The sequence below is a fragment of the Podarcis erhardii genome (genome assembly GCF_964252035.2).
Source record: "Podarcis erhardii genome assembly, chromosome: 10".
Lineage (NCBI taxonomy): Eukaryota > Metazoa > Chordata > Lepidosauria > Squamata > Lacertidae > Podarcis > Podarcis erhardii.
In genome coordinates, this window is record NC_138500.1 from 17307295 (window position 1) to 17332251 (window position 24957).

Consider the following 24957-nt stretch of genomic DNA (forward strand, 5'->3'; position numbering starts at 1 on the left):
TTCCCAAAGCAGAATAAAAAAATTCCTTCCAGTAGCACCTTAAAGACCAACTGAGTTAGTTCTAGGTATGAGCTTTCGTGTGCATGCACACGAAAGCTCATACCTAGAACTAACTCAGTTGGTCTTTAAGGTGCTACTGGAAGGAATTTTTTTATTTTGTTTTGACCATGGCAGACCAACACGGCTACCTATCTGTTCCCAAAGCAGCTGCGCTTTCTTGACCCCGCTTGGGCCGGCGGGCGTCGGGTCCCTTTCATAGGCAGCCGGCCCGACTATCTGGGGCCAGGGCGATGCGCAGCGGCTGGATGGGGAGGCGCAAAGCTGCTCCTCCCTGCGATCGCCGCGAAAAAGTCCAGATCTAACACTCCACGAGGGTCTAATAAACCGCAAGCCACATTTACCACCCCCTCTCCAACTTTTTCCTCGGCAATTTTACGCGCGCTTGTTTTCACGGGGATCAGCGGCGCTCCCCTCCGAAGCCAAAGGCGCAGGGCTGCGCGGCGCACAAGGAGGAGGCGCGGGCCTGTGGGCAGGAGGGAGCAGCCCCCCAACATGAAATGTCTCGACGTTTTTCCTCCAGCCCCCGCCTGCCGGGGCGTGGCTAGAGCCCATTAAATGCGCCTGCTTTGGAGGCGGCTGCGCTGCGCTTCCAGCTCGCTTCTCGGCCTAGCGTGGCATTTCGCTCCCCCCTCGGCGCCCGGGAAATCATGGCCAAATACGTGGAGCTGTGCACCAAAGCGAAGATGCCCATTCTGGGCCTGGGCACTTGGAAGGTACGTAGGTGTTTGTCGTGTCAAGAAAGAGGGATGATAAGCGGGTCTCTTGAGGCCGATGGCATCTTCCATCTGCCCACCACCTCCCAGTTCATGCTTGCTGGGCGATCTTTTTCCTCCCCTCGGACAAAGCTTTCCACTGCGTCTGGCAGCATCCAAAGGAATTAAAAGCTTCGCTTTCGCTTCGTTTTGCACGCCCCAAAATAGGGTGCACGTTTGCTGCTTTTGCAGATTTTACTTTATTTCTGCTTTTTCCGGTTTGCCTTTGATCAGATGATCTGCCTCTCGGGACACTCTGGTCTCCGTATCCCCTTTAATATATTTTGCAGATTTTGCTTCATTTGTCTTTTTGGTGGTATAGAGAGCGGAGCAATTCCTTATTCTGTGAAATGCATGCAGCTGTTATATAACATCCCTTCCTCTTTCCTTGAAAGCCCATTGTTAAGATTAGTAAATTGCATGAATAAAATTCCTTGTGCTGTGCTGCTTGGATATTTTTTGTGGGGAGAGGGGCAGAGACATTACTGGAATAAAAAATATGGGTCAGAGTTAGTGTGAAACTGGTTTATAAAATGGATTTCTGGAAATGGTTTGGTCTATTTTATATAATTGATTTCAACTTTGTTTAAGACTGCTTTCTAACACAGTTTTCCTCCATTACCACCGTAACATTAAAAAATATATTAAAAAATTCTAATGCCAATAATCCTGATGTACCTCCATGCCCAGGGCTGCTGCTCTTAAACTCTATAATTTGGCAGTAAGCCCCCCCCCAAAGAACTTTATGGAATTAATAGGGGTGAAGTGCACATTTACCAACTTCTTTTTTTCCTGTTGGGCCCTTAAATGTTTTATATGTGTCATAAAAATTATGCAGGAAGATTGCTTTTGTCTTCACTAGCTGCTGGGGAAAAATATTTCCCTTCCAAATTTTTGCAGATTGTGTAAAGGTAAAGAAGCTTCACTGGGGAAATTTTTGGCAGTAATGCAGAATTATTTTATGCACGCTTAGTTGGAAGTTCTATATAGTTCAATGAGTCTCTTTCAAGGAGTGGCAGAGAATGTTCTCATCCTGCTAGATTTTATTGGCTGCCTGAAGGAGACTATTTCTAAAAACAGTGAAGTTTCTTTTGGTCTCCCAAGCTTTGCTAATGCCATTTTTAGGGTTTAAGCTGTGTAAGAAAACATTTATTTTTATTTCTTAAAAAAAGAAAAAGAAAACACACATCGGTTTTTTTAAAAGGGGAAGGCGTTTTTGCAGCTTGAAAGAGAGATGCTGCAAGTATCGCTTCCTCGGATTTCGATGTCCCGAGGCGAGTGCCTTGGCTCATGTAGCCAAAACAGCCCTACCCATGCTCAAAAGACATTGGAGAACCAGAGATTTGCAGAAATTAAAAAAGAAAATGCTTAAGAACAAATCCCTAAGGGGATAGAGGGATGGGGAACCACCTGGGAAGACGAATGTAATCATTGATTTTTAATGAGGACAGAGCGTCCTCATTGTCCATGATATGCTGAGTTGAGGACAGAAAACTGGGTAGAAATGGAGTATGCTGGAAGGTATGGGCTATTGGAACACTTCACAAAAGCAACTATCTTATTTATTATAACATACACATTTTGCTTCTCCACTGAGCTCAAGGTAGTATGTGTGGTTCTTCTCCCCCTCCCCATTTAATCCTGGTTAGGCTGAGAGAATGTGAATGGACCACCAAGTTCACCCAGTGAGTTTCATGGCAGATTGAGGATTTGAACCCAGGTCCTAGTCCAACACTCTTAACTGCAAAACCCAACCACTAAGCGTAGCTGCAGGCTCCACTTAAATTTGAAGCGAGTAAGATAAACGGCGGTTGGGGGGATCTGAAGAAGCAGCTGGCAAAGTTTGTAGAGAAAATGCAACAAGGAAACTGCATGTGCTTACATGTTGTACTCTTTGGGCGTCTTTAATCTTATTCCAGATCTGTGTTGTAGAGAAATAACTTCCTTTTCTTACAAGGAGCAGCAGCAACTTCTGTTTTGTAGAGGGCCATTTTATTTTAATGAGGAAAAAGTGGGAAACAGCATTGTTGGTTTGCTTGTTTTTCTTTTCCAGTAGTTTGAAGATAATCCTAAGGGTCGACTTAAAAGGATGATGTTCTCATGGGACAAAAAGACATAACGTGCTGGTGAATTTCTGGAAGCCAGCCTTGCAGTTCAGTCTGTTTTGGCTAATCAGAGGCTTAGCATAGTTCAGCCTTCTTCATCCATGGTGTCCTCCAGATATTTTGGACGGCAGCTCCCATTAGCCCTGGGCACAAAACATCTGGAAGGACCCAGGTTGAAGGAAGCTGGTGAAGAGGATGAGCTTTGCACTGGGCAAGCTCACCTCTACTGAGTACTTTTTATTATCTGAGCTGCTTGGAGGTTCCCCACCTTTTAGGCCCCAGGAACCATTTTTTCCTCACAAGCTTCTTCTGAGAGCTCTGAGCAATCAGGAGCTATAGCTTCCTGCCAGTCAGGCCTTGCTAATTTGCTTCTTGGCCCCCGCAAGCCCTACTGCATTACCTTTCAGGAGGTGTGCTTAGAAAGATAACAAAGAGCGATTTCATTCCCAAGGGTGCTGGAGACTTTAAATGAAGTTTCCATTTGACTCTGCAGCAAGCCACACACCCTCTATTGAGAACTTGATGGACAGGCTAATGCAAGCTTTCTCTCTTCCACCTCTTCCTCAGACTGAACCTGTTTTTGCTCCACCCCACCCCACCCAAAAGGATTTTTGTTTCTGAAGTGTGTTTACTGTTTGTTGTTGTTTCGACCATCATGGTCATATCAACCACTGGGAAAAAGAATATACGTCCTTTACAGTATATACATAAATATAGCATTAAAACACAATCACATACACTCACACAAACATGATACTAATAGTTTTTTTATATTCCATTCCCAATTAAATCTTTACAGTCCACATTATCCTCAATTTTGGGGCAGCCACTGCGAACCTCACAAATTTGTCCTCCACAAATTTGTCGAAACAAGATAACAAATAGGTGATCACTTGATCAGCCGCATCACGTCTCTTACTTAGCAAATCAAGGATAAACTTAGTTCTTGGTTCAGAATACAGAGAGCAATATAGTACATAATGTATAGATCTTCTGCTGCTTGGGTACCAAAAAATTTGTTACTACCAAATTTTCCTGTAGCATCCCTCTAAATATTCTGAGTTCATAGTGTGAAAACGCAAAGCCAGAAATGCTTTCCTAAGTGAGCAGATGAGTAAAACTTACAGATAATTCTCAAAAGCATGTGTTACTTTAATTAAAAACAACCGTGGAAAGAACAATGTTTTTTGGATTGCCTGTAGATCTTTATTTCTTAAGATTCTTTTGTACTTAAGCAGATTTTGTAGCCTGTTGCTGCCTTCCTCTTGTGTGTAGATATTTTTTTAAAAAAGATATTTATTAAAGTTTTTAAATATAAATGCACAAATAATAAACAATCTTACTTCTGTCACAAACATAGTTTCATCACTTCTTTGGACTCCCTCACGTCTCCCGCTCCCATTTACATCGTTAAAAGTTTTTTCCAAACAAATTATCAACTTGTTTACAAATCTCATGTCCAGTCATTCAAATATAATCTAGCAATTCTTCCAAAAAATTTTATATTTTCTTTAGTCTCGCTTATCATCAAATTTAAATCTAATTTAGTGGTGGCCGATTTTTTATAATCTAGCATCCTTCTTAACATTCAGCCAAATTACAATGTTTTTGTAGATACATCTTAAATTTCTTCCAGTCTTCCTCCATCTTCTCTTCTCCCAGCCTCTTGTGTGTAGATAATGCCACTTCAACTGCAGAAGGAGCAGCCCTCAGAACAAAGTTTGCTAATAATATATACAATAACTTGTATTTAGTGTGGAACAGTCAGTGCCAACAAAAATAAATAGAAGAAAGCTTATGAGAACCAGAGAGGTTCTGGGGCTGTGCACTTGCCACACGTGAATTCCGTGTGCGGCCCACCCTGTGGCTGCATGATTATTATTAAAATATATTTCCTGCCATTCCTTCGAAAAGGAGCCAACAAAGTAGTAAAAACATTAAAGATAAGAACATCTAAAAGTGTTCAAAAATAGCCACATACCCTCATAATCAATAATTTCAAGGTGCCAGAAATTCATCAAATGTATGGGTGAACAGGAATGTATTTAAATTCCTCCTGAATGTTAATAAAGAGTGGGACAGACACACCTCGCCGGGAATTTTGTTCCACAAGCGGAGAACCATCACCAGGAAGGCCCTGTCAGAGGACTGCCCCAGCCTGGCAGCACTCGGTGGCATGGACTGGCTCTTTCCTGCCAATCATTGGGCCAGAGATTATTTTGAGAGAGGTGCTCTTCTAGGTACTTTGATCGCCAGTCATTCAGGACCTTGTACACTGGTACTAATACCTTGGACTGGCCTTGCAGCTCACTGGAAGACTGCCAGTTTTCTGTGTTCACCACATAAACAATATGTCAATGTTTCAGCCTGAAAATTATTCCCCACCACCCCAATACACAACCTTTTGTTGGCAGCTGGTTCATTTCAGTAAGCTAGAGGTCTCGGTGCAATCCAATAAATGTTGGGCAATTCACTCTGCCGATGATTAGCAGTGACACAGAGTCAGTCAAGCAGGATCTCTGGCTGTAGGGACCCATCTGTCTCAAACAAGATTCCCTTCTCCTAATTCTTCAATCTAATAAACACTGCAGCCTTTGGCCTTTAATATTGGTGGCGTCTAGACATCCTTAATGAAACGGGCCTACAAATTTATTTGCCATTTGCTATTTTGCTAGATGCTTTGAGGGATAGCCTGATCCATCTCCTGGTCTGCTAGTTCCAGCAAGCCCTTGAGGGTCTGGACCTTCTCACAGGATCCCAAGTCTTCCTGTGACATGCCTTGCATCCGAGGGAGGAAAGAAAAACACACGCCTACAAATATAATTTGGGCAGCCGAATGCCATTTTGATTACGTTCATTGCCTGGGGCACAGATAAAAGCATATCCAGTAATGTTACATCCAACAGCTGCCCCAAAACTGATGACACTAGTAACTGAGATGGCTCAGTTGGTAGAGCATGAGACTCTTAATCTCATGGTTGTGGGTTTGAGCCCCATATTGGGCAAAAGATTCCTGCACTGCAGGCAGTTGGGACTAGATGACCCTCATGGTCCCTTCCAACTTTATGATGCTAAGTATTTTTAGTTGTGCCTATTGGTAAGCTGCAAACCACTCCAGTATTTTGCTAAGAAAACTCCAAGGACATAAAAAACGAGAAGCTTTGAGAAGAAAGCGAGAGTTTCCAAGGCATGCTCTGGTTCATGGGGTCACGGAGGGTCGAACATGACTAAGGCGACTACAAAATTGATAAGCTATATGCTTGCTTGCCTTTTCATGTTTGTTAAATGAACTGTTAACCATTGGTACAGGTTTTTTTAAGTGTTATATTGTAGTGATATTATACCTTTTATTATATAGCCACTGTACTATTTAGACTGCTTTTTCTGTGAGCCGCTTTGAGCACAGCTGAATATGTAGAAAATTGTATTACAGTGGTACCTCTGGTTATGTACTTAATTCATTCCGGAGGCCCATTCTTAACCTGAAACTGTTCTTAACCTGAAGCACCACTTTAGCTAATGGGGCCTCCCACTGCCACTGCACCACCGCTGCACGATTTCTGTTCTCATCCTGAAGCAAAGTTCTTAACCCAAGGTACTATTTCTGGGTTAGCGGAGTCTGTAACCTGAAGCGTATGTAACCCGAGGTTGTTGTTGCTGTTGTTTAGTCATGTCCGACTCTTCATGACCCCATGGACCAGAGCACGCCAGGCACCCGAGGTACCACTGTATAGAAAGAAACCGATGGTGATAATGACTATTTACACGTTAGCAGCTTAAAGGGGCAGCAAGGTCATTTCTTCTCCCTCACACACATGCATGTGTGTTTCAAGTTCAATTTTTTACATTGCTGAACACGCCAAAGATGTATTTGCCCAATGCACATTACCTGCTTCCTTTGCTTTCGCCTGCCACCCACTCAAACTATCCCTCTTGCTCCCAATATTAGCCTTTGATGCGAATATAAGATTCTGCGAGCATGACAAGGCTGCTTTTTAATTTGCCTGCAGAAGAAAGGTAGAACGCAAGGAGCTGTCTTTATACTAAGTCAGATCTGGCCCACCATGGCAAAAAATAAATAAAAAGGTTTCCCACCTCTGGTTTAGGATCTTTACCAAGTCTATGGTGACCAACCATGGTGGCTGCTGCTCATGTTTTAAGTATTATGTCTGTGCTAGGCCCAGAGTATTGACAATGGATACATACAGGATTGTGGAGCAAAGAGGAAGGTGTAGCAAGTTAATGGGATGCTTGAACAGGATTTCTCTGTTCTTCAGTCCCCACCAGGGAAAGTAGCAGAGGCTGTGAAGAAAGCCATTGACGTGGGATATCGCCACATAGACTGTGCCTATGTGTACCAAAACGAAGAAGAGGTTGGCAGCGGAATCCAGGAGAAAATCAAGGCCGGTGTTGTAAAGCGTGAGGAACTTTTCATTGTCAGTAAGGTATATACATTTATACCCCACTTTCCCACCTGCTGGGCTTTGAAAAGTGGGTTGCAACAAGATTTGTAATGTACTCCTAAACTTTCTTTTTTGCTTGATGCTGACTGTCCCCAGAGAGAAGGGCCCATCATATTTTACCAATGGGCCACTTTCCAGATATTTAATTGATAATGCATATATGACAGGGGAGCTTCTTACCTTGGCAGGTTCCAGCGAGAGGAGGTGCTTCCTGAGTTATCCTGGTCATAAGCTATTTAGGGCTTTGAATGTTAAGGCGAGCACCTAGCATTTGGTTTGGGAATAGACGAGGAATCAGGCGTTTGTTCAGGACCGGTGAGATTTATCCCATACACACAGTCCAGGTTGTAACCTATGTTTTCATGGAATCGTAGAACTGTAGAGGTGGAAGAGACCCCAAGGATCATCTAGGTCAAACCCCCACAGTACAGTAATCTCAACTAAAGCCTCCGTGACAGATGGCCATCCAACGAAGTGTAGCAGGGAGGGACGTTATCATGGATGTGAGTAACTGGCCAGGCTAGGAGAGACCAGAGCCAGTATGCCAGCCCCAGCTGATGAAAGATGAATCATAGAATCATAGAATAGAATCATAGAATCATAGAGTTGGAAGAGACCCCAAGGGCCATCGAGTCCAACCCCCTGCCAAGCAGGAAACACCATCAGAGCACTCCTGACATATGGTTGTCAAGCCTCTGCTTAAAGACCTCCAAAGGAGGAGACTCCACCACACTCCTTGGCAGCAAATTCCACTGTCGAACAGCTCTTACTGTCAGGAAGTTCTTCCTAATGTTTAGGTGGAATCTTCTTTCTTGTAGTTTGGAACCATGGTTCCAAACTACAAGAAAAAATGGTTGGGCTTCCAAAGATAAAGCTAGGTCTAATAACCTCCCAAGAGACGCGGGTGGCACAGAGCCTAGGACTTGCCGATCAGAAGGTTGGCGGTTCGAATCCCCGCAATGGGGTGAGCTCCCGTTGCTCGGTCCCTGCTGCAGCCAACCTAGCAGTTCGAAAGCACGTCAAAGTGCAAGTAGATAAATAGGTTTACCTCTGGCGGGAAGGTAAACGGCGTTTCCATGCGCTGCTCTGGTTCGCCAGAAGCAGCTTAGTCATGCTGGCCACATGACCCAGAAGCTGTACGCCGGCTCCCTCGGCCAATAAAGCAAGATGAGCGCCACAACCCCAGAGTCGGCCATGACTGGACCTAATGGTCAGGGGTCCCTTTATCTTTAATAACCCCCCACCCCAAGCTGAAAGTCCGATCCTTTAGAGCAGAGGTGAGCAGAAGGTGGATCAGGTTCTGTTGATAGATCTCTGAGCGATGTGCAGGGCATTACCGAGGATTTCTGACTCTTAGTTGTTCAGCAATAGCAGCAAGTCCACAACCACCATAAAAAAAAGACTAGGTAGCTGAAATAAAGGAACTAGGGGAAACCAGCAGTGAGTTTTGTGTTGTGAAGGAACCGTTGTGTCCTCAGTGCTCAGCGATGGTAGTAGTTGCATTCTAGTAACCTCTGAAGGGCTACTGCTTCCCCAGCCCTGCAAGATTGCCGGATCAATGTAGCCATTTCCATCAGTTCATGTGATAGACCTATTTTCTTCGGGGGGGTGGGGAGATAACATTGTGGTGGAAGGTACTCTGAGTGAGAGGCAGGGAAGAGGAGACCTCTCCCAGGATGAGAGACTGGGAGAAGAAAGAAAAGATCCTCAGAGTCCTTTCCGACTCTGCAATTGCCTGATTCTATGAAGGTCCCCACTTGAGAGCTGGGAGGGGCCACACTTTTTGTGTGAGACAACGGTTTTTGAAAGAGAACTGCTGTTTCCATCCCCACCCCACCCCTGTATTTGTTTTTATTTAGTCTAGTTTCTTTTATCCTATTGTATTATGAAAAAGCTTTCATAAAATATTTTTATTTTAAAAAAGAAAAACGCATTGTGGAATAGATGTAATCTGGTGAATTAACCTGTGTTCTTGCTATTCTTCCTCTTCCCACCCCTCTCCCAGCTGTGGTGCACATTCCACGAGAAAGCCTTGGTGAAGGGTGCCTGTAAAGCAACTCTTAAGGCCTTGAAGCTGGAGTACCTAGACCTCTACCTTATTCACTGGCCTCTGGGATTCAAGGTATTCTTGTCTGTCTGTCTGTCTGTCTGTCTGTTTCTATCCTTACCTCTAGGCAACACACACAAATATATCAAAATGGCTGAAAACAACACTGCAAATTACATCATTTAAATCAAAACAATAAAAAGTAGGGACCCATGGCAGAGACCTGTTCTTCCAGCTGAGAAAGCTGGTCTGAACGCAAACATTTTCAGTTGTTTCCAGATAGTGGACACCAGTTGTATCGTTGCAAGGATGCTGCTCCCCCAAACTGGGGCAGCTGCACTAAAGGCCCTGCTTCCAAGTTATGGTGGGTCAGGCATCTGGTATCCTTGCAACTTGAAGGGAGAAGCTCTCATGCAGACTGCATTTCCTTCCTGGCTGGCTGCCCCTCACAAAGTCTTTATAGTGGTAGAGCAACATTTAGAAACCACTGGCCACTTCTGCTAAAGGCAGGCGTGTAAAGGTGCTAAAGGCAGAAGTATAGGGGCAAATCCAAAAATGCAGGGTCACAGCCACAACGCTTCTAATAATCCAACAATTATACAACAATGATTAGGGATGCATTACAACAATCAGTGCAGATCTCCATGTGTTTCAGTTAGATCTACTGTTTTCTGTGGATGTACATGAGCAAATGGTTTGGAGTTCTCTAATCCCTCCTTTCGGAGTGTGTCAGGGAACTGCCATCAGCTCAGAGGCGAGAGGTGGAAGGGCAGCTGGATTACAGAGGGCCTCCAAAGATTGTGGGAAGCAGCACTTCCTCAGCGGAGGAGGGAGGCCCCGCCTCTAGTGGGGAAGAGATGCAGGGCTCGGAGGATGCAAGAGAGAGCCGAGACACCGTGCCTGAGCAAAGCGGGGGGGGGGGAGGGGAAGGGAGGTCCCCCTTTACCCAAGCCTTCCCGGTGCAGTAGGTTTTCACGCAGAGAGGGGAGGCGTCGGCTGGGGGTCAAGAGACTACTCTGCTGAGGAAAGTTTAAGGACCCCCATTCTCAGATTCTGCTAGTGACTGAGCAAGACATGGAATTGAGGCACTCTGCACTGTAAATGTTTTACACCAAGAATAAAGCCTTTGAAAAGACCAGTGTGGGATCTTGCCTGTTTGCTCTCGAGCAACCAAGTTGATAGGCATAACAGTGTGCTTTCCACGAAGTTCCGCTGTACGTAATACAACCTGCACATCTTTGTCTTGAAACTGAAGACCTCCTGTTTTCAGTGTTCCTAAATGCTTAGCTTTGGAGAATATGGTAGCCAAAAAGCTGCTCCCCTTTCATGCTGATTGGGCAACTCTCGGATGCTGGAGACAGAGACCCCGCTACAGAAATAGTAAGGGGTCTTTGACCCCCCCCGCCCCACCTACCCAAGACCCTGGACCACTTCACCACTGGCTAAAGGTATAAAAAAGATCATATGGTTGGTATTCTTTCATTGCACTGGTGTCTGAAAAAGCTGTGAGCTTGACACTCAAGCTTCTGAGATCCTGGAGCAGGGAGCTGTGATGATTCTGCCAGGAGTATTTTAGTGCAGAATACTTTGCACCTCCAGGCATGCTTACGACAGAGGAACAATCTACAGAGACTGCTCCAGTTACCTTCTAGAATTTTGGTTTTTCAGAAAAATAACTGAAGCGGTTGGCTGATCTGGTTGTCTGGCTGAGCAGTGGTGTTGTTTGAGAGCCTGGCTTTTTTTTTTGCCCCATTGTACAAAGAGAATGCCACACCGTCCCTTTTACACTGGTGCTGTATTTCAGTAGCAGAGCATGTGGTTTGTGTGCAGAATGTTACCTGCCATTCCAGGTAAGGCAGGAATATGGTCTGGCTTGGTACAAAGCATATTCCTTTGTTCACAAGGTCCTAAGTTAAATTCCAGGCACATCCTGTCAAAGTCCTATAAGGCCTAGGACCCTCGTACCTACGGGACTACCTCTTCTCGTATGTCCCACGGAGGACCTTACGGTCTTCAAACAAAAACTTCTTGGAGGTCCCGGGCCACAGAGAGGTTAGGCTGGCCTCAACCAGAGCCAGGGCTTTTTCGGCTGTGGCTCCAATCTGGTGGAACGCTCTGTCACAAGAGACTAGGGCCTTACGGGACTTGACATCTTTCCGCAGGGCCTGCAAGACAGAGCTGTTCCACCAGGCCTTTGGCCAAGGCACAGCCTGACTCCCTCCTTTGGCAATCCTCACAGAACTCTAGCCCAATGGTTGCCATTAATCTGATTTGGTTGCCATTAATCTAATTTGAATTAATTTTAGAATGAAATGATTTTAGAATGTTTTATCATTTTACTGTTGTTAGCCGCTCTGAGCCCGGCTTCGGCTGGGGAGGGCGGGATATAAATTAAAAATTATTATTATTATTATTTATTATTATTAATATTATATTGGGGACTGGGAAAAGCCAGTTGTCTGACTCTGCACAAGCCAGCCTCATCTACTCAAAAGCAAACCCCTCTTATGTTCTTGCTTTGCATTTGACAGGCTGGCGATGACCTCTTCCCAACTGATGAAACAGGCATGGTAATACCCTGTAACACGAAGATTGAGGACACCTGGGAAGTATGTTCCCCTGCAGTTAAAGGTTTCTCTTTGTTCTGTGTGCAATTTCTTGCATTCACCTTTTGCATAGATTGCAGCTATTTATGGCAGTTTCTGTTGGCTTAAGTTGTGCTATATATCAGTTCCTTGGAGGGCTTCTTCACTAAGTAAAGCTCAAGATTTTACATGGAATTGGCTGTGCATAGTTGCAAATACCATAGAAAGGTCCCTCTTGACTAGGGTTTGCAAACCTTGACCAGGGAGCCAGATGTGGCCCTCTAAGCCCCTTTTTCTATCCCGTTCCCCCCCCCCCCCGCCCTCGGACTCTTCTTATGCCAGGCACACATCTTATCTCATTGGCCCGCACTCTCCTTGCATGGTTTTGCCCAACTTGAATGTGTTGAACTCTGATGGTGCCTTTTGGCATCTCTGGATGGAAGATGGAGAGAGGAGTTTGTGGAAACAAGCCTACTGTACAAAGCTAATATTCATTCAGTGCTCTGGCCACTTTTGCTTCTGGTCCTGCATCCTGGAAGGAAGGTTCCTTAAAAGGGAGCGTGGATCTTGGGCTGAAAAAGGTTCCCCAGCCCTGCTCTTGACTTTGGTAGGATATTTACAGATATATGTGTGAAAGCAAATTTACTAAAAAAAATATGTACTGAGTTCTCCTTCACCGTTGTGGCCATGCCAGACTAGATGCTGTGTGCAACAGAACCAGTGGGCATCACCGGAGGAAGCCACTCGGGCGCCCGAGGCAGCGTGCCCATAGGGGCTAGGGTGTGGCGCACTGTGGCGCCTCTGGAATCTGCCTGCTTCCTCCCACTCAGCCGCCCTACACAGCTTGAAGACTTTACACAGAGAGGAACCCCACGCGGGTTTCCCCGCATGTAACGTAACAGGCAGGGAGCCAGCCCAGAGAGAGAGAAAGACAGCAACTATTTTATTCCCATTTTAAGTGCCGGCTGCATCCATTGCTTCCCTCACACCCCACCTCTCCTCCTGTGCGTTCCAGGGTTTGGGTCCTGAGTTGAGGGAGCTTTTGTTTCTCTCCTTCCAGGTCCCCAACACATGTCTAAACTTGCCCCATAAACTGTGTTCTTCTCTCTCTCTCTCTCTGTGTGTGTGTGTGTGTGAGAGAGAGAGAGAGAGAGAGAGAGAGATCACATGTTAAAATGGTGCAGCCAGCCGTGGTTCTGTAGTGCCGCAATTTCTTACAAGGGAGTATGAAATTCCAATTTTCAGTACGTGCCCCTTGTGCTTAGGGAATTAATCTGCCTTGAATATAGAAAATATTAACCTTCAGTCAGATATAGGCACGCCTTCACTTAGGAGCATTATTAAATCCAGTAGGTCTGTATTGCAAGATTCCTTCTGCATTTGCAGTGCCGCCCCCGAAGTGACCCTTTAAATCCACTTGGTAGTCCAGCTGTAGGCACTCATCTTCCAGGCAGAATGAAAGGCGCACCCACCGATCCCACTTCCTTCCTTTCCCCTTCCTACCCCCCTCCATTGTTTGCTCACCTGGCTCCTTCCCGTCCTCTCCCCTGCCTGCCTCCTCCAGCCGGGAGTGCGGGGCAATGGCGCACCGCCCACCTGTCACTCCCAAGACTCCCCCAACTCCCGAGCTGTCAAAACGAAGGGGGAAGGCCGCCGGCACAGCGGCGCAGCTCCCCGCCTTCCCCCAACGGCTCAGGGTAGGCTTGGGAGTCGCGGGTGGGCAGCACAACGAATGTCACCCCCCCTCCCGGATGACACCCGGGGTAAACCGCCCCCACCGGACCCCCTTCCTCTGCCACTACCAGTGGGGAGTAGTCATCCCCAAACACCACCCCACACATGTGCTCCCACCTCCCTGACCAAATAGTTATTTCTATGTGGTATAGTGGTACCTCTGGATGTGAACGGGATCCGTTCCGGATCCTGAAGAGAAAGCAACCCGTGTCTGCGAATGCACGGGTCGCAATTTGCTGCTTCTGCTTCTGCGCGTGACATCATTTTGAGCACCTGTGCGAGCGGCAAAACCTGGAAGTAACATGTTCCGTTACTTCTGGGTCGCCACGGAGCGCGACCCGAAAATGCTCAACCTGAAGCAACTTTAACCCAGGGTATAACTGTACTGGTTTTTGGGTCTGGAGTTCCCCATTTCCAAATTCCCTTTCTGTTCACAGAGAGGTGCATATGATAGTTTTGAAGGTGTTATCTCATTAGACGAGAGCTTAGCAGGCTCAAAAGTGTGACAGCTTTCCAAAGTCAGGTCAGGAGGAATTCCTAAGGACAGTGGGGAGATTTATGTTTGCAAGATGTTTATGTAATATTTGGTCTTCATTTGTCCACCCACCCACCCCCCAGGCAATGGAGGAGCTGGTGGATGCTGGATTGGTGAAGTCTATTGGAGTTTCCAATTTCAACCACGATCAGCTTGAGAGAATCTTGAACAAGCCCGGGTTAAAGTACAAGCCTGCAAATAATCAGGTAGGATGCCCAGCGATGTAAACTGAAGCTTTTTAGGGGATTATGAAGGGTTGATCATTTCACAGCGGCAAGAAGACATGGGAATAAATAAAAAAAAGATGAGCAGATTTCAGTACTTGTTAGGAACTTCTGAATTTATGGCTATTCTGCTTTTCTTATTCCACATCATATCTTGTCCATAGTCATTTCCAGCGCTGGAATCTTTGATCTCACAGCAGCCCTGTGAAATTGGCCGATGTCTATGAGGTGTCATTTCATAGCTGAACTTAGATTTGAGTCTGTTTCCCTGCAGCACCACGCCTGGGATTGGGGAAGCATGTTGATTATATTTATTTACTTATTTCATGAAAATTATACGCCACGTGATTGTAACAAAAAAAAAAGCGCCTCACAACACTTTTCAAAAAAGATGAAGACGTTGAGGATAGAGTTAAGAACACGCAAAACTTTCCCCCATCAGAAATCATGGAGACTTAAAGTATGCAAGAGCTTGTCCCTTGCTTTAAGCTCTTATCAGCCTCAAAGGCTTGGAGGCAGGAGGTTTTCAGCTGGCACTGAAAATTAACTGGCTGAATTAATTACCACGAATCAACACCTGCTATGGTGTCCTCCCCTCCGTTGGAAATTGCTTAGTCAAAATAATTGTCTGAACTTCCCCCTGTGGAGTCGTTTTTGTTTTTTTAAATGGTAACTTTTCAGATTTTGCATCTGAACTCTTAGCTTTGTGGTGGGCGGACAAAAGGATGGTTGGAATGGAGTGAGTGGGTATGTTATTTATGCTAAGTGAGCATGAAATTAAGCCCCAAAGAGCAGTGCATACTGAGTCCAAGGTATCGTGTGACAGAGACAAGGATGCACAGGGATCCTGTTGCATCCTAAATATAGTGTGTGTGTTCTGCTAGATTCATAAGTCTGCACAGAAGCCTCACCAATGTGCTTCTTCCTTCAAACAAGCAGATGAATTTCTGGATACTGCCGGAACATGGTAATCCTTCAGGGGCCTGGCTGTGAACTGATTAAAAAATATACATGCAAAACTCATGCATGAGTTTTTTGGGAAGTTGCCATTATGCCTCCTTAATAAAGCAGTTGAATCCAGAAATAAAACTCGCAACAAGTTTGCAGCTCTATCCATTATAGTTCCGCACCCTTCTTGGCTGGTCAGGAAGACGAAGCCCCAGTAAGTAAAGACTGGAGTGATCACAATTCTCCACACCCCACAGAATGTTCAACAAGATGCAAGAAAAACTCGGTTGTTCCTGGTATATATACACATCCCGCCACTGCCTTTGATAAATGGTTTCTCCAGGGTTTTGTGCCATTGCAAAAAAACTTTGCAAGCCAGCTTGACCTGAGATGGCAATGGGAGAAAATAATGTGTGCATGGTTGGTGCTTGCTTGATTACTTTGTTCATTTGAAATTGCATTTCTCCTTCTTAATTCCATTTCTTATTCCTTGTTTTTGTACAATTCATTCTTCTACTTCAACCTTGACCAGCATAACTGTCTTGCTTGGGTGGTTGAGAAATTGAATTGGGCATTTGAAAGTGCTGCTGGAGAAGGAGGAAATCATTGGGGAAAGCTGGTAGTCTTCTATTAAACGGGAACATTATGAGTGCCCTGTGAAAATCCCACCAACTATGAAATAAGTGCTGCAGTCCAAGAAAAGCCTATATGGGGAGAATCAGGAGTGCAGCAACCAGAGATTGTGGCATTGGGGAAAAAAGTAAAACCTACCATGTGGTTTTCTAAAGAGGCCAAACTATGTTTGCAGATGAATTATGGCTTGCCTGTTCAACTGCCAGTAGCTGTTCAGGAAACCTGCCAGGAAACTTCCTATTATATGCATAGTTGATCTCTGAATGCAAATCTTAAAATTCTCTGTTGTTTTGTTTTTATTGCAGCCTGCCCTTTTCTTTTTTTACAAACAAGCAGTGAATATTTTTTTTAATGAAATAAATAAATAAATGATGAATGCAAATAATGCAAATTGTTTTCTTCTATGTTTACAGATTGAGTGCCATCCGTATCTTACCCAGGAAAAACTGATCAGTTACTGTCAGTCCAAAGGGATCGCTGTCACAGCGTATAGCCCCCTCGGCTCCCCTGACAGACCATGGTGAGAATGTTTGGTTGTCTTTTTAGTGCTTAGCTAAATGTGCCATGAGCTTGGAGCTCCACATCTCAGTGAGTAAATGGGTAATGGAAGTTTGCTTAAGGGATAACTAACCCAGGTCCAGCAGCCCCAAATATATTAAGCGTTTGGATTTGAAGCTATCCACTATGATGAAAGTTGTGTTGTTGCCATCTGTCCGTCTCAGGAGACAATGGAGTGCGCCTCCAGGGGTAAAGCCAAACCGCTGTGTTAGCAGCACCAAAGAGACCTCCCCAGGGTGCAAGCCTGGGCAGTGGGTATGGAGGTCCTGGGATGCCCAGACGACAATACCCCCCTCTCAGCCTCGCTGATGTGGTCCAAAGGAAAGCAGAGCAATATGTTTGGGACCAGCTTGGCTGCAGGAGTTGCCAGAAGGAGGCATACAAGGTGCCATCCAACTGCCTTAGGGATCCCCCTCCGGATTTGTTTAGGGCAGGGGTCAGCAACCCGCAGCTCCGGAGCCGCATGTGGCTCTTTTACACCTTTGCCGCGGCTCCGGGGCGGATACTAGCGAGGGGAGGAGGTGCATTGTGTGCCCCGACACTCCCCACTGTTTTAAATGTCGCAATGGTTTTGCGGCTCCCAGTTGTTTTTTCTTCGGTCCAAGTGGCTCTTTTTGTCTTAAAGGTTGCAGACCCCTGGTTTAGGGTTTACTCCTTAGCCTTTTCTTCTCTTGAAGATATCCCACAAGGCAGTGGAGGTTTAGGACCAGAGTTTTCCTTCTATTAGATGGGCTACCTTCCCAGGTTGATGAGCGCCATCTGTCCCTCACTTCCCTTTATATCATGTGCAGAAACTGCCTTCTTGGCCACCAGACCCACTGATGGAAGTAAATACAGCAAATCTGCCTATTAATTTATTTGTATGGCTACTACATACATAATTGTGCTTCATAATTATACTTAGCATTTGCTTAGCACCTTCATCTACTCAAAGATGGTGCTATTCACATGCATTATGTGCTTGTAACAGCCCGGTAGGGTGAGCTTTATTCCTGTTTTGCAGATGGTACTTTTAATAGTGTAGAGAACAAAAGTCCTAATTGAAATTCCCTGTTAAAAGGTGCAGAAGCTTTGGGGGAACCCAACCAGATAAGTGGGGTATTAATAAATTGTTGTTGTTGTTGTTGTTATTCCTCTGCATCTGATCAGCCTTTCTGTTTTTTTTTAACGTGAGTAATCTTAGTAGCATTCATTACCCTTTGGCTTTTGTTTCTTTTCCTAGGGCCAAGCCAGAGGATCCCTCTCTCCTGGATGACCCCAAGATCAAAGAGATAGCTGCTAAGCACAATAAAACTGCAGCTCAGGTGTGTTTGATTTATGTGTTGAATCGAGTGCATAAGCAAAGAACCTAGTGGACTGGCAAAAAGAGGAGGTTTTCAGAAGGCAGTGGGCAGAAAGCAGACCTGAGAAATACCTGCCTGATAACTTGGCAGGAAGATGTGATTAGATCAGATGCACAAATCATGATGGCTTCCTATGCTCAGCAATGTCTAGATCCCCTCCTATTGAATATATACAAGGTTAAATTGTGGAGATCAAAAACTCATTTCTTCAGTGCTCCTACTTGAAATGGGGATTTTAAATGTTAGCAGTTGTAGACACTAGGTTAAGGGGGAGGTCACTCCTTGCCATTAGGTTAAAAAAAAAAAAGGACCCCTGGACAGTTAAGTCCAGTCAAAGGTGACTGTGGGGTGCGGTGCTAATCTCACTTTCAGGCCAAGGGAGCCAGCGTTTGCCATGGGGATTTTCAAGGATGCAAACTTTCTGGCAACAGATGTGTACTAGGAAAACTGAGGGAGACCCACAACCCTTGGATCCCTCAGCAGTTAAACTCCATTCAGGAATTTGAGACTTGAAGCCAGACTTTGCAGAAAGGGGTGCCATTTTGCTCAAGAACATGTGGTGTGTGTTTTCCCTGGCAAATCTAATTTTTAATGTATTTGTGACTTGGAACAGGAAGACTTACTTGGTTTGGCTTTGTCTTGATCATTAGGTCCTGATCCGCTTTCATATCCAAAGAAATACAATTGTGATTCCCAAATCTGTTACTCCTGCACGTATTGAAGAAAACTTCAAGGTAAGATTGAAAGTAAGATCAACTCCCTCCAGGATCGGTTTGGGTCCTACATGGCATATGTCACCCCAAACAAGTGCCCTCCAGTTACCTAGTGAACGGAGATTATGGCAGCCGTAGGCATAGCTGTCAACGTTTCCCTTTTTTAAGGGAAATTCCTTTATTCCGAATAGGATTCCTTGCAGGAAAAGGGAAAAGTTGACATCTATGGCCATAGGCCCAATCAACATCTGGAGGGCATCATGTTGTGGAAGGCTGGTGCAAATAAACATATGAATTACAGCTACCATTAAGGGAATAATCTATTTTTGGTCTGTATATCTGCCAGCAGATGGCTCAGCAGGAGAGCACATTAGGGCTTAGGTTCAGTTCCTAACTTCTCCAGTTTTAAGATCCAGGCAAAACAGCTGCAAAAGACTACAACTCGCATCATTCCTAGCTAGCAGGAGCAGTGGTCAGGGATGATGGGAGTTGTAGTTCAACAACAGCTGGAGACCCAAGTTTGAGAAACAGTCTAGAGAGTCCGTGCTGACCAAAAGAAGACAGCAATGAGCAAAAAAGACCAACAGCTCAAGGGCTGTCATTCTGTTTCCTTCTTCTGAAACTGTTGTTTCAGGTTGAGGAGAGTCTATAAACTGAGAGGGAGGGGTGGTAATTGTGCTTGGGAAATCTGCTCGCGCGCACACACACGCTGGGAATGTCATACCTGAAGGAGCGTCTCCACCCTCATTGTTCTGCCCAGACACTTAGGTCCAGCGCTGAGGGCCTTCTGGTGGTTCCTTCACTGCGAGAAGCCAAGTTCCAGGGAACCAGGCAGAGGGCCTTCTCGGTGGTAGCACCCACCCTGTGGAAGGCCCTCCCACCAGATGTCAAAGAGAAGAACAACTACCAGACTTTTAGAAGACATCTGAAGGCAGCCCTGTTTAGGGAAGCTTTTAATGTTTAACAGACCACTGTATTTTAATACTTCATTGGAAGCCGCCCAGGGTGGCTGGGGAGGCCCAGCCAGATGGACAGGGTATAAATAATAAATTATTATTTTTATTATTATTATTATTATTATTATTATTATTATTATTATTATTATTTGTCTGAGTCCTTGCTGCCACTGCTGTAAGCTCATTCCCCCAGAAAGGGTACGAACCACTTCACTGCCTCCTTTCGCCCCATTTCAGAGTTGGCCCCAAATGCCTTCCCCAACTCATTGGAGCCAACCCCAAAACCAGTAAAAGAGGCCAACTCTACTAGGCTGCTTTGGGCATCTCTCAACCCGACCAACGTCACTTTTGGAGGCAGCGATGCTTCTGAATTCCACTCAGGAGAAGAGTGCTCTCCTGCTTCCAGGTTTCCCACAGGCATCTGATTGGCCACTGTGAGAACAGGATGCTGGGTTTGATGGGACATTGGCTAAGATTTCAGTGAAGGTAAAATGGGAAGACACTTGCTTTTGCTTATTTACTCCATTGAACACTTGGGAAGAAGAGGCAGGCTACAAATGCAAATAATGCATAAAACAAGTGATGTAAACCTCCACAATTCTTGTGAACCTGCCATGAATTGGAAATTCTGCTTTTTCTTTCTCCTTGCCAGGTGTTTGACTTTGACTTGACTAAGCAGGAGCTAGAAACCATTCTCAGTTTCAACAGGAACTGGAGAGCATGTGCATTTAGCCAGTAAGTAGCAGGGTCTGAAAAATCGAAAAGGGTTGATAAACAGCATTGTCGGACTCTCATGTCCAGGATCAGTATAGAACAGTTCTGCAGTGCTTAGTTAGACAATTGGTTAAATAGATCAAAAGAGTTTTTAATCACAATCGTTAAAAGGTGATTGGGGAAACAACCTTCTTGGGGGGGGAATGATAAAAGTAATTATATTTTTTTAAAAGACATTTGTGCCAACCTTCTTTTACAAAGTTCATTTGGGGCGGTCAGGGATGAAGACCAGCCTGTTCTAATCTGGGGTGGGCAGACATCAAGCTTGTGAGATATGATATAATGCAGACATGCATTAAGATTGCCGGTACAAGATTATTCTAAACATTTCCTCAGCCCATGAATTCGTGATCAGTACCAGAACCAAGTCTTCAGGCCCTTTGACACTAAAATCTGCTCCTGTTTCCTCCCCCCCAGAGTTCTTTTCCAGAATCTGAATTTGCAGGTGGGGCAGTCTGGGGGAGCAGAATGTTTTCAGTTGTAGCCACCGCTATAGAGGACTGGGAGTTGCAATCTCTTGCTGATCTACTACAAATAATCCAGAAATCTGCCAATAGTGATTATGGCTAATGCTGGCCCTTTGTTAGAGGACATTAAATCAGTTTTCACCCAGTGGCTAAAAAAGCTGGTTAGGTTATCATTTAATCATTTCTTACAACTGGCAGTTATGATTAGCATAAAGTTAAAAAAATTGCCTGACCTGTGAAACAGGTTCGTTATCCTTACCATTGGTAAGCATGACTACTGACTTGGTCACACTCTGCTATAGTTTGGAAGCTCTGAGTGTTTAACCAATCCTTTAAAACAGGCTCTTGCCATTTTCTCATTAAGATGGCCTTCTGTAAGCTTTACCACAGAATCCCCACCACCACTTTCTCTTGACGTATCTGCCGCTTTTAGGAACATTATTGATTAGCTTTCCCTCAGGGCAATCTCGAGGCCTGCTTTAATTGCTACATCAGTGGTGCAGTCCGGACCTCTTAGTGTCTCGGGGATCTTCCGCTTTAGATGGTAATGTTTAAATTCGCTTAGAAGTTAAAGGAGGCCATCCCTGCAGCCTCTGGGGGGGGACTTCCTTCTCATTCTGCTGAGTGGAGTCCTGGATGTCTTGTGCCAAAGTCCTGCCATGACAGCACCGCTGTTTGAGATAGCTGGTTTATCAGAATGTAGCCAAATAATCGCTTCTCAGTTCCAGAGGCAGAGAAGGGTTGAAAAAGTTTGGCCCGCTGTTTCCCCACATTTCTTCATTTAAAGTGTAGATGGTTTCTCTCTTCATACTTTCTTCGTGTGGCTTCTTCCACAATTGTGAACATTCAGCATTCTGCTTTGAGGTTTGAGGTTTAGTTTGCTGACTACAGTATGGTCCTGGTTTCTTAAGGTTTTTTTAAATGGATGATATTGCTGTAAATTTCAAAAATGTCCAGCAAAAGTAAACTTTGTGGAATTGTCTTATCGTACTTTGAAGGTTCAGTATTTTGCACTCAAATTTCAAGTTCAATTTCTGGACACTGCTGTAAAATCATTTAAAAAACAAAAAACTGTGGACATTCTTCCTCATACAGCAAGTACATCCATTATAGTACAGTGGTACCTTGGGTTACATACGCTTCAGGTTACATACACTTCAGGTTACAGACTCCGCTAACCCAGAAATATTACCTCGGGTTAAGAACTTTGCTTCAGGATGAGAACAGAAATCGTGCTCTGGCAGCATGAGGCTCCATTAGCTAAAGTGGTGCTTCAGTTTAAGAACAGTTTCAGGTTAAGTACAGACCTCCGGAACAAATTAAGTACTTAATCCAAGGTACCACTGTACTAAGTATTTTCATGCTGCCAGCTGGTGTCTGCTGGGGGTGGTGCTGGACAAGGCCTTAACAATTTGTGACCCACCTCCTAATTTGCGTTTTTCCAGATGCTCAACAAGTCCCATTTCTTGTACTTTTAGGGGGGCAGGAAAAACTGGGGTTTTGGGTGTATGACTAATAGGCAGCATTTTACTTGTTGGTTCACAAATTGTACTGGCCGAAACAGATACTTTTTGAGAGTTTAGGGTGCTCCATGCTTCCAGTTTGCCCTGGTTCCCCTAAAATAGGCATTGGCATAAGTAAAACCAAACTTCTGATTTAACTCTTTCTTTTCATAGGTGTGCCAACCACAAGGATTATCCGTTCAAAACCGAATATTAATTCTGGTCCTGAAACTTTTCAAAACAGAATATGTGGACTTTTTGTGTAGACTTCCTGGCATTAAAAAAAATAAAAAAAAAAAATCTGTCCTCTCCACACATCTTCTATAAACCTTTTCCAGCCTAGATGCGATATGTTCTGAGCAGAGGTATTTTTAAGAACAAAGTCATGTGTCATCTTTATTTGGCAGAATCATCCTTGCCGATACGAGCTGTTGGAATTATAGAGAGGTGAATAGTAACATCCAACTTTTCTACCACCACTTCTCCTCTGGTTTCTCCCCTCATCTGAAAAGACAGAATATGTTGACACTTTTTATGGGAGACACAAGTTCTAATGCATTTTGTGTTTTAAAACTGTGTTTTTTTCTGGACACACCTTTGCCTTGGCACCACACTGGGAGCTTCTAAGTTATAGGTGTGTGTGCAATCTGTTTGTTGCTACATGGGTAGCTCTCTCTAAAGGATTTGAAGTGTTGTCTTCTTACAGTATTGCTTCTAATAAAATTGCCTGGTTGCTATAATGGTGTGAGTCGTCGTTTCCTGTTAATAAAATGCATCAGTACAATAGTTCAGAAACTTAGACCTCTCCCGAAAATATATCCCTTTCATTTTTTTTTTCATAAATATTTATTAGAGTTTTTAAATACAAATGCACCAATAATAAACAATCTTACTTCTATCACAACGTAGTTTCATCACTTCTTTGGACTCCCTCACGTCTCCCGCTCCCATTTACATCGTTAAAAGGTTTTTCCAAGCAAATTATCAACTTGTTTACGATCTTATATCCACTCATTTAAGTATAATCTAGCAATTCTCCATAAAATTTATGTTTTCTTTAATCTCACTTATCATCAAATTCAAAATCTAATTTAGTGGTGGCCAATTTTTTATAATCTAGCATCCTTCTTAACATTCAACCAAATTACAATGTTTTTGTAAATACATCTTAAATTTCTTCCAGTCTTCCTCAATCCTCTCTTCTCCCAGGTCTCGGATTCTGCCAGTCATCTCGGCCAGTTGCATATAGTCCATCAGCTGCATCTGCCACTCTTTCAGTGTGGGTAGATCTTGAGTTTTCCAGTTTTTTGCGATGAGTATCCTTGCTGCCGTTGTTGCATACATAAAAAATGTTCGGTCCTTCTTTAACACCTTCTGGCCAACAATACCCAAAAGGAAGGCCTCTGGTTTCTTAGTGAAGGTATACTTAAATACCTTTTTCAGCTCATTATATATCATTTCCCAGAAGGCCTTCACTTTAGGGCAAGTCCACCAGAGGTGAAAGAATGTTCCTTCATTTTCTTTACATTTCCAACATTTATTATCAGACAAATGGTATATCTTGGCAAGTTTAACTGGGGTCATGTACCATCTATATATCAAATATATCCCTTTCAGAACATATTCAAATGCAGAAATCACTGCTGTCCTAGGAGAGAGAAACCAGACCAATATGCTTGCTTGATCTGCAATTGCAAAACCGTTGCTAACTAAATCAGTCCGCTCAGAGAACTTAGTTATGAGGAGGCATACGAATGCCATTAAATAAATAAAATGAAAATCGGTTAGCTATTATGTCTTTATCAGACCCTCTATGTGCTGAGGGTCAACCACGAAGCATAGCTCTCGGGACTTGTTCTCATATTTATCATCTTTGCGGTCACACATCAGATAAGTGGAGGGAGTGTAAATCCATCTTTGTACTGAGGATGACAACGTGTAGTGTTGAAGCACCGTGTATTCAACTGAGGTTAGTACACACAACCCCGTAACTCCATTACAACTTTCAAGTAGGGATATAATTCATCAAAGCGTGCATATCTTTGAAATGTAATGAGGTTTCATGGACTTACGGTAATTATTGCCAATAACTCACCCCCAAAAGGAGCTTACAATTGTGCAGTTCCACTTTGTGTGGTAAGGGTCCTGATTTTTGCCACACACCAACAACACCTTTGAAAAAGAGAATTTGTGCTGGGGCCTCTATGGGCATCCAATAAACACAACAAATTTTCTGCTGAAAATGCAAATTATTTTAATAGAAACACAGAGTTGGGAGTGCAGCACTGGATTCAGTGAAAAGGGGAAGGCAGTTCCTCCACAAAGTGGGCACTAAAATTGAGAATATCCATCCAGGGGGTGCCACATTTTTTGCCTCACACAAAAATGCGCCATATTACAAAAGATTACCTACCAAATTCTGCCCCTGTTGGAGGGAGCCTGGTAGGTCATCTAGTCGAATGCTCCTCAATGCAGGAACTATAGAGCTATATGACTTGAGCCTCTTGGAAAACTTCCAGCAACTACCACTCCAGGCAGATGGTTCCACTGACAAACTC

The 24957-nt window shown here is 44.3% G+C and overlaps 1 protein-coding gene across 1 annotated transcript; it reads left to right on the plus strand.

Moving 5' to 3' along the window:
• Nucleotides 1–595: 595 nt before the first annotated feature.
• On the plus strand, nt 596–23139 carry AKR1B1 (aldo-keto reductase family 1 member B). Its single transcript, XM_081880166.1, has 10 exons — nt 596–773; nt 7195–7362; nt 9386–9502; nt 11959–12036; nt 14365–14487; nt 16500–16606; nt 17867–17948; nt 18638–18721; nt 20309–20391; nt 22574–23139. The coding sequence occupies exons 1-10, from the start codon at nt 708–710 to the stop codon at nt 22614–22616; spliced, it is 951 nt and encodes a 316-aa protein (XP_081736292.1). The 5' UTR covers nt 596–707; the 3' UTR covers nt 22617–23139.
• Nucleotides 23140–24957: the final 1818 nt, after the last annotated feature.

What these genes read in the sequence shown, in the direction of transcription:
- AKR1B1 (XM_081880166.1), top strand. Translation starts at nt 708, where the DNA reads ATGGCCAAATACGTGGAGCTGTGCACCAAAGCGAAGATGCCCATTCTG. An exon ending in TGGGCCTGGGCACTTGGAAG is followed by an intron (nt 774 to 7,194) that starts GTACGTAGGTGT and finishes TCTGTTCTTCAG; the next exon opens with TCCCCACCAGGGAAAGTAGC. An exon ending in AGAGCATGTGCATTTAGCCA is followed by an intron (nt 20,392 to 22,573) that starts GTAAGTAGCAGG and finishes TTCTTTTCATAG; the next exon opens with GTGTGCCAACCACAAGGATT.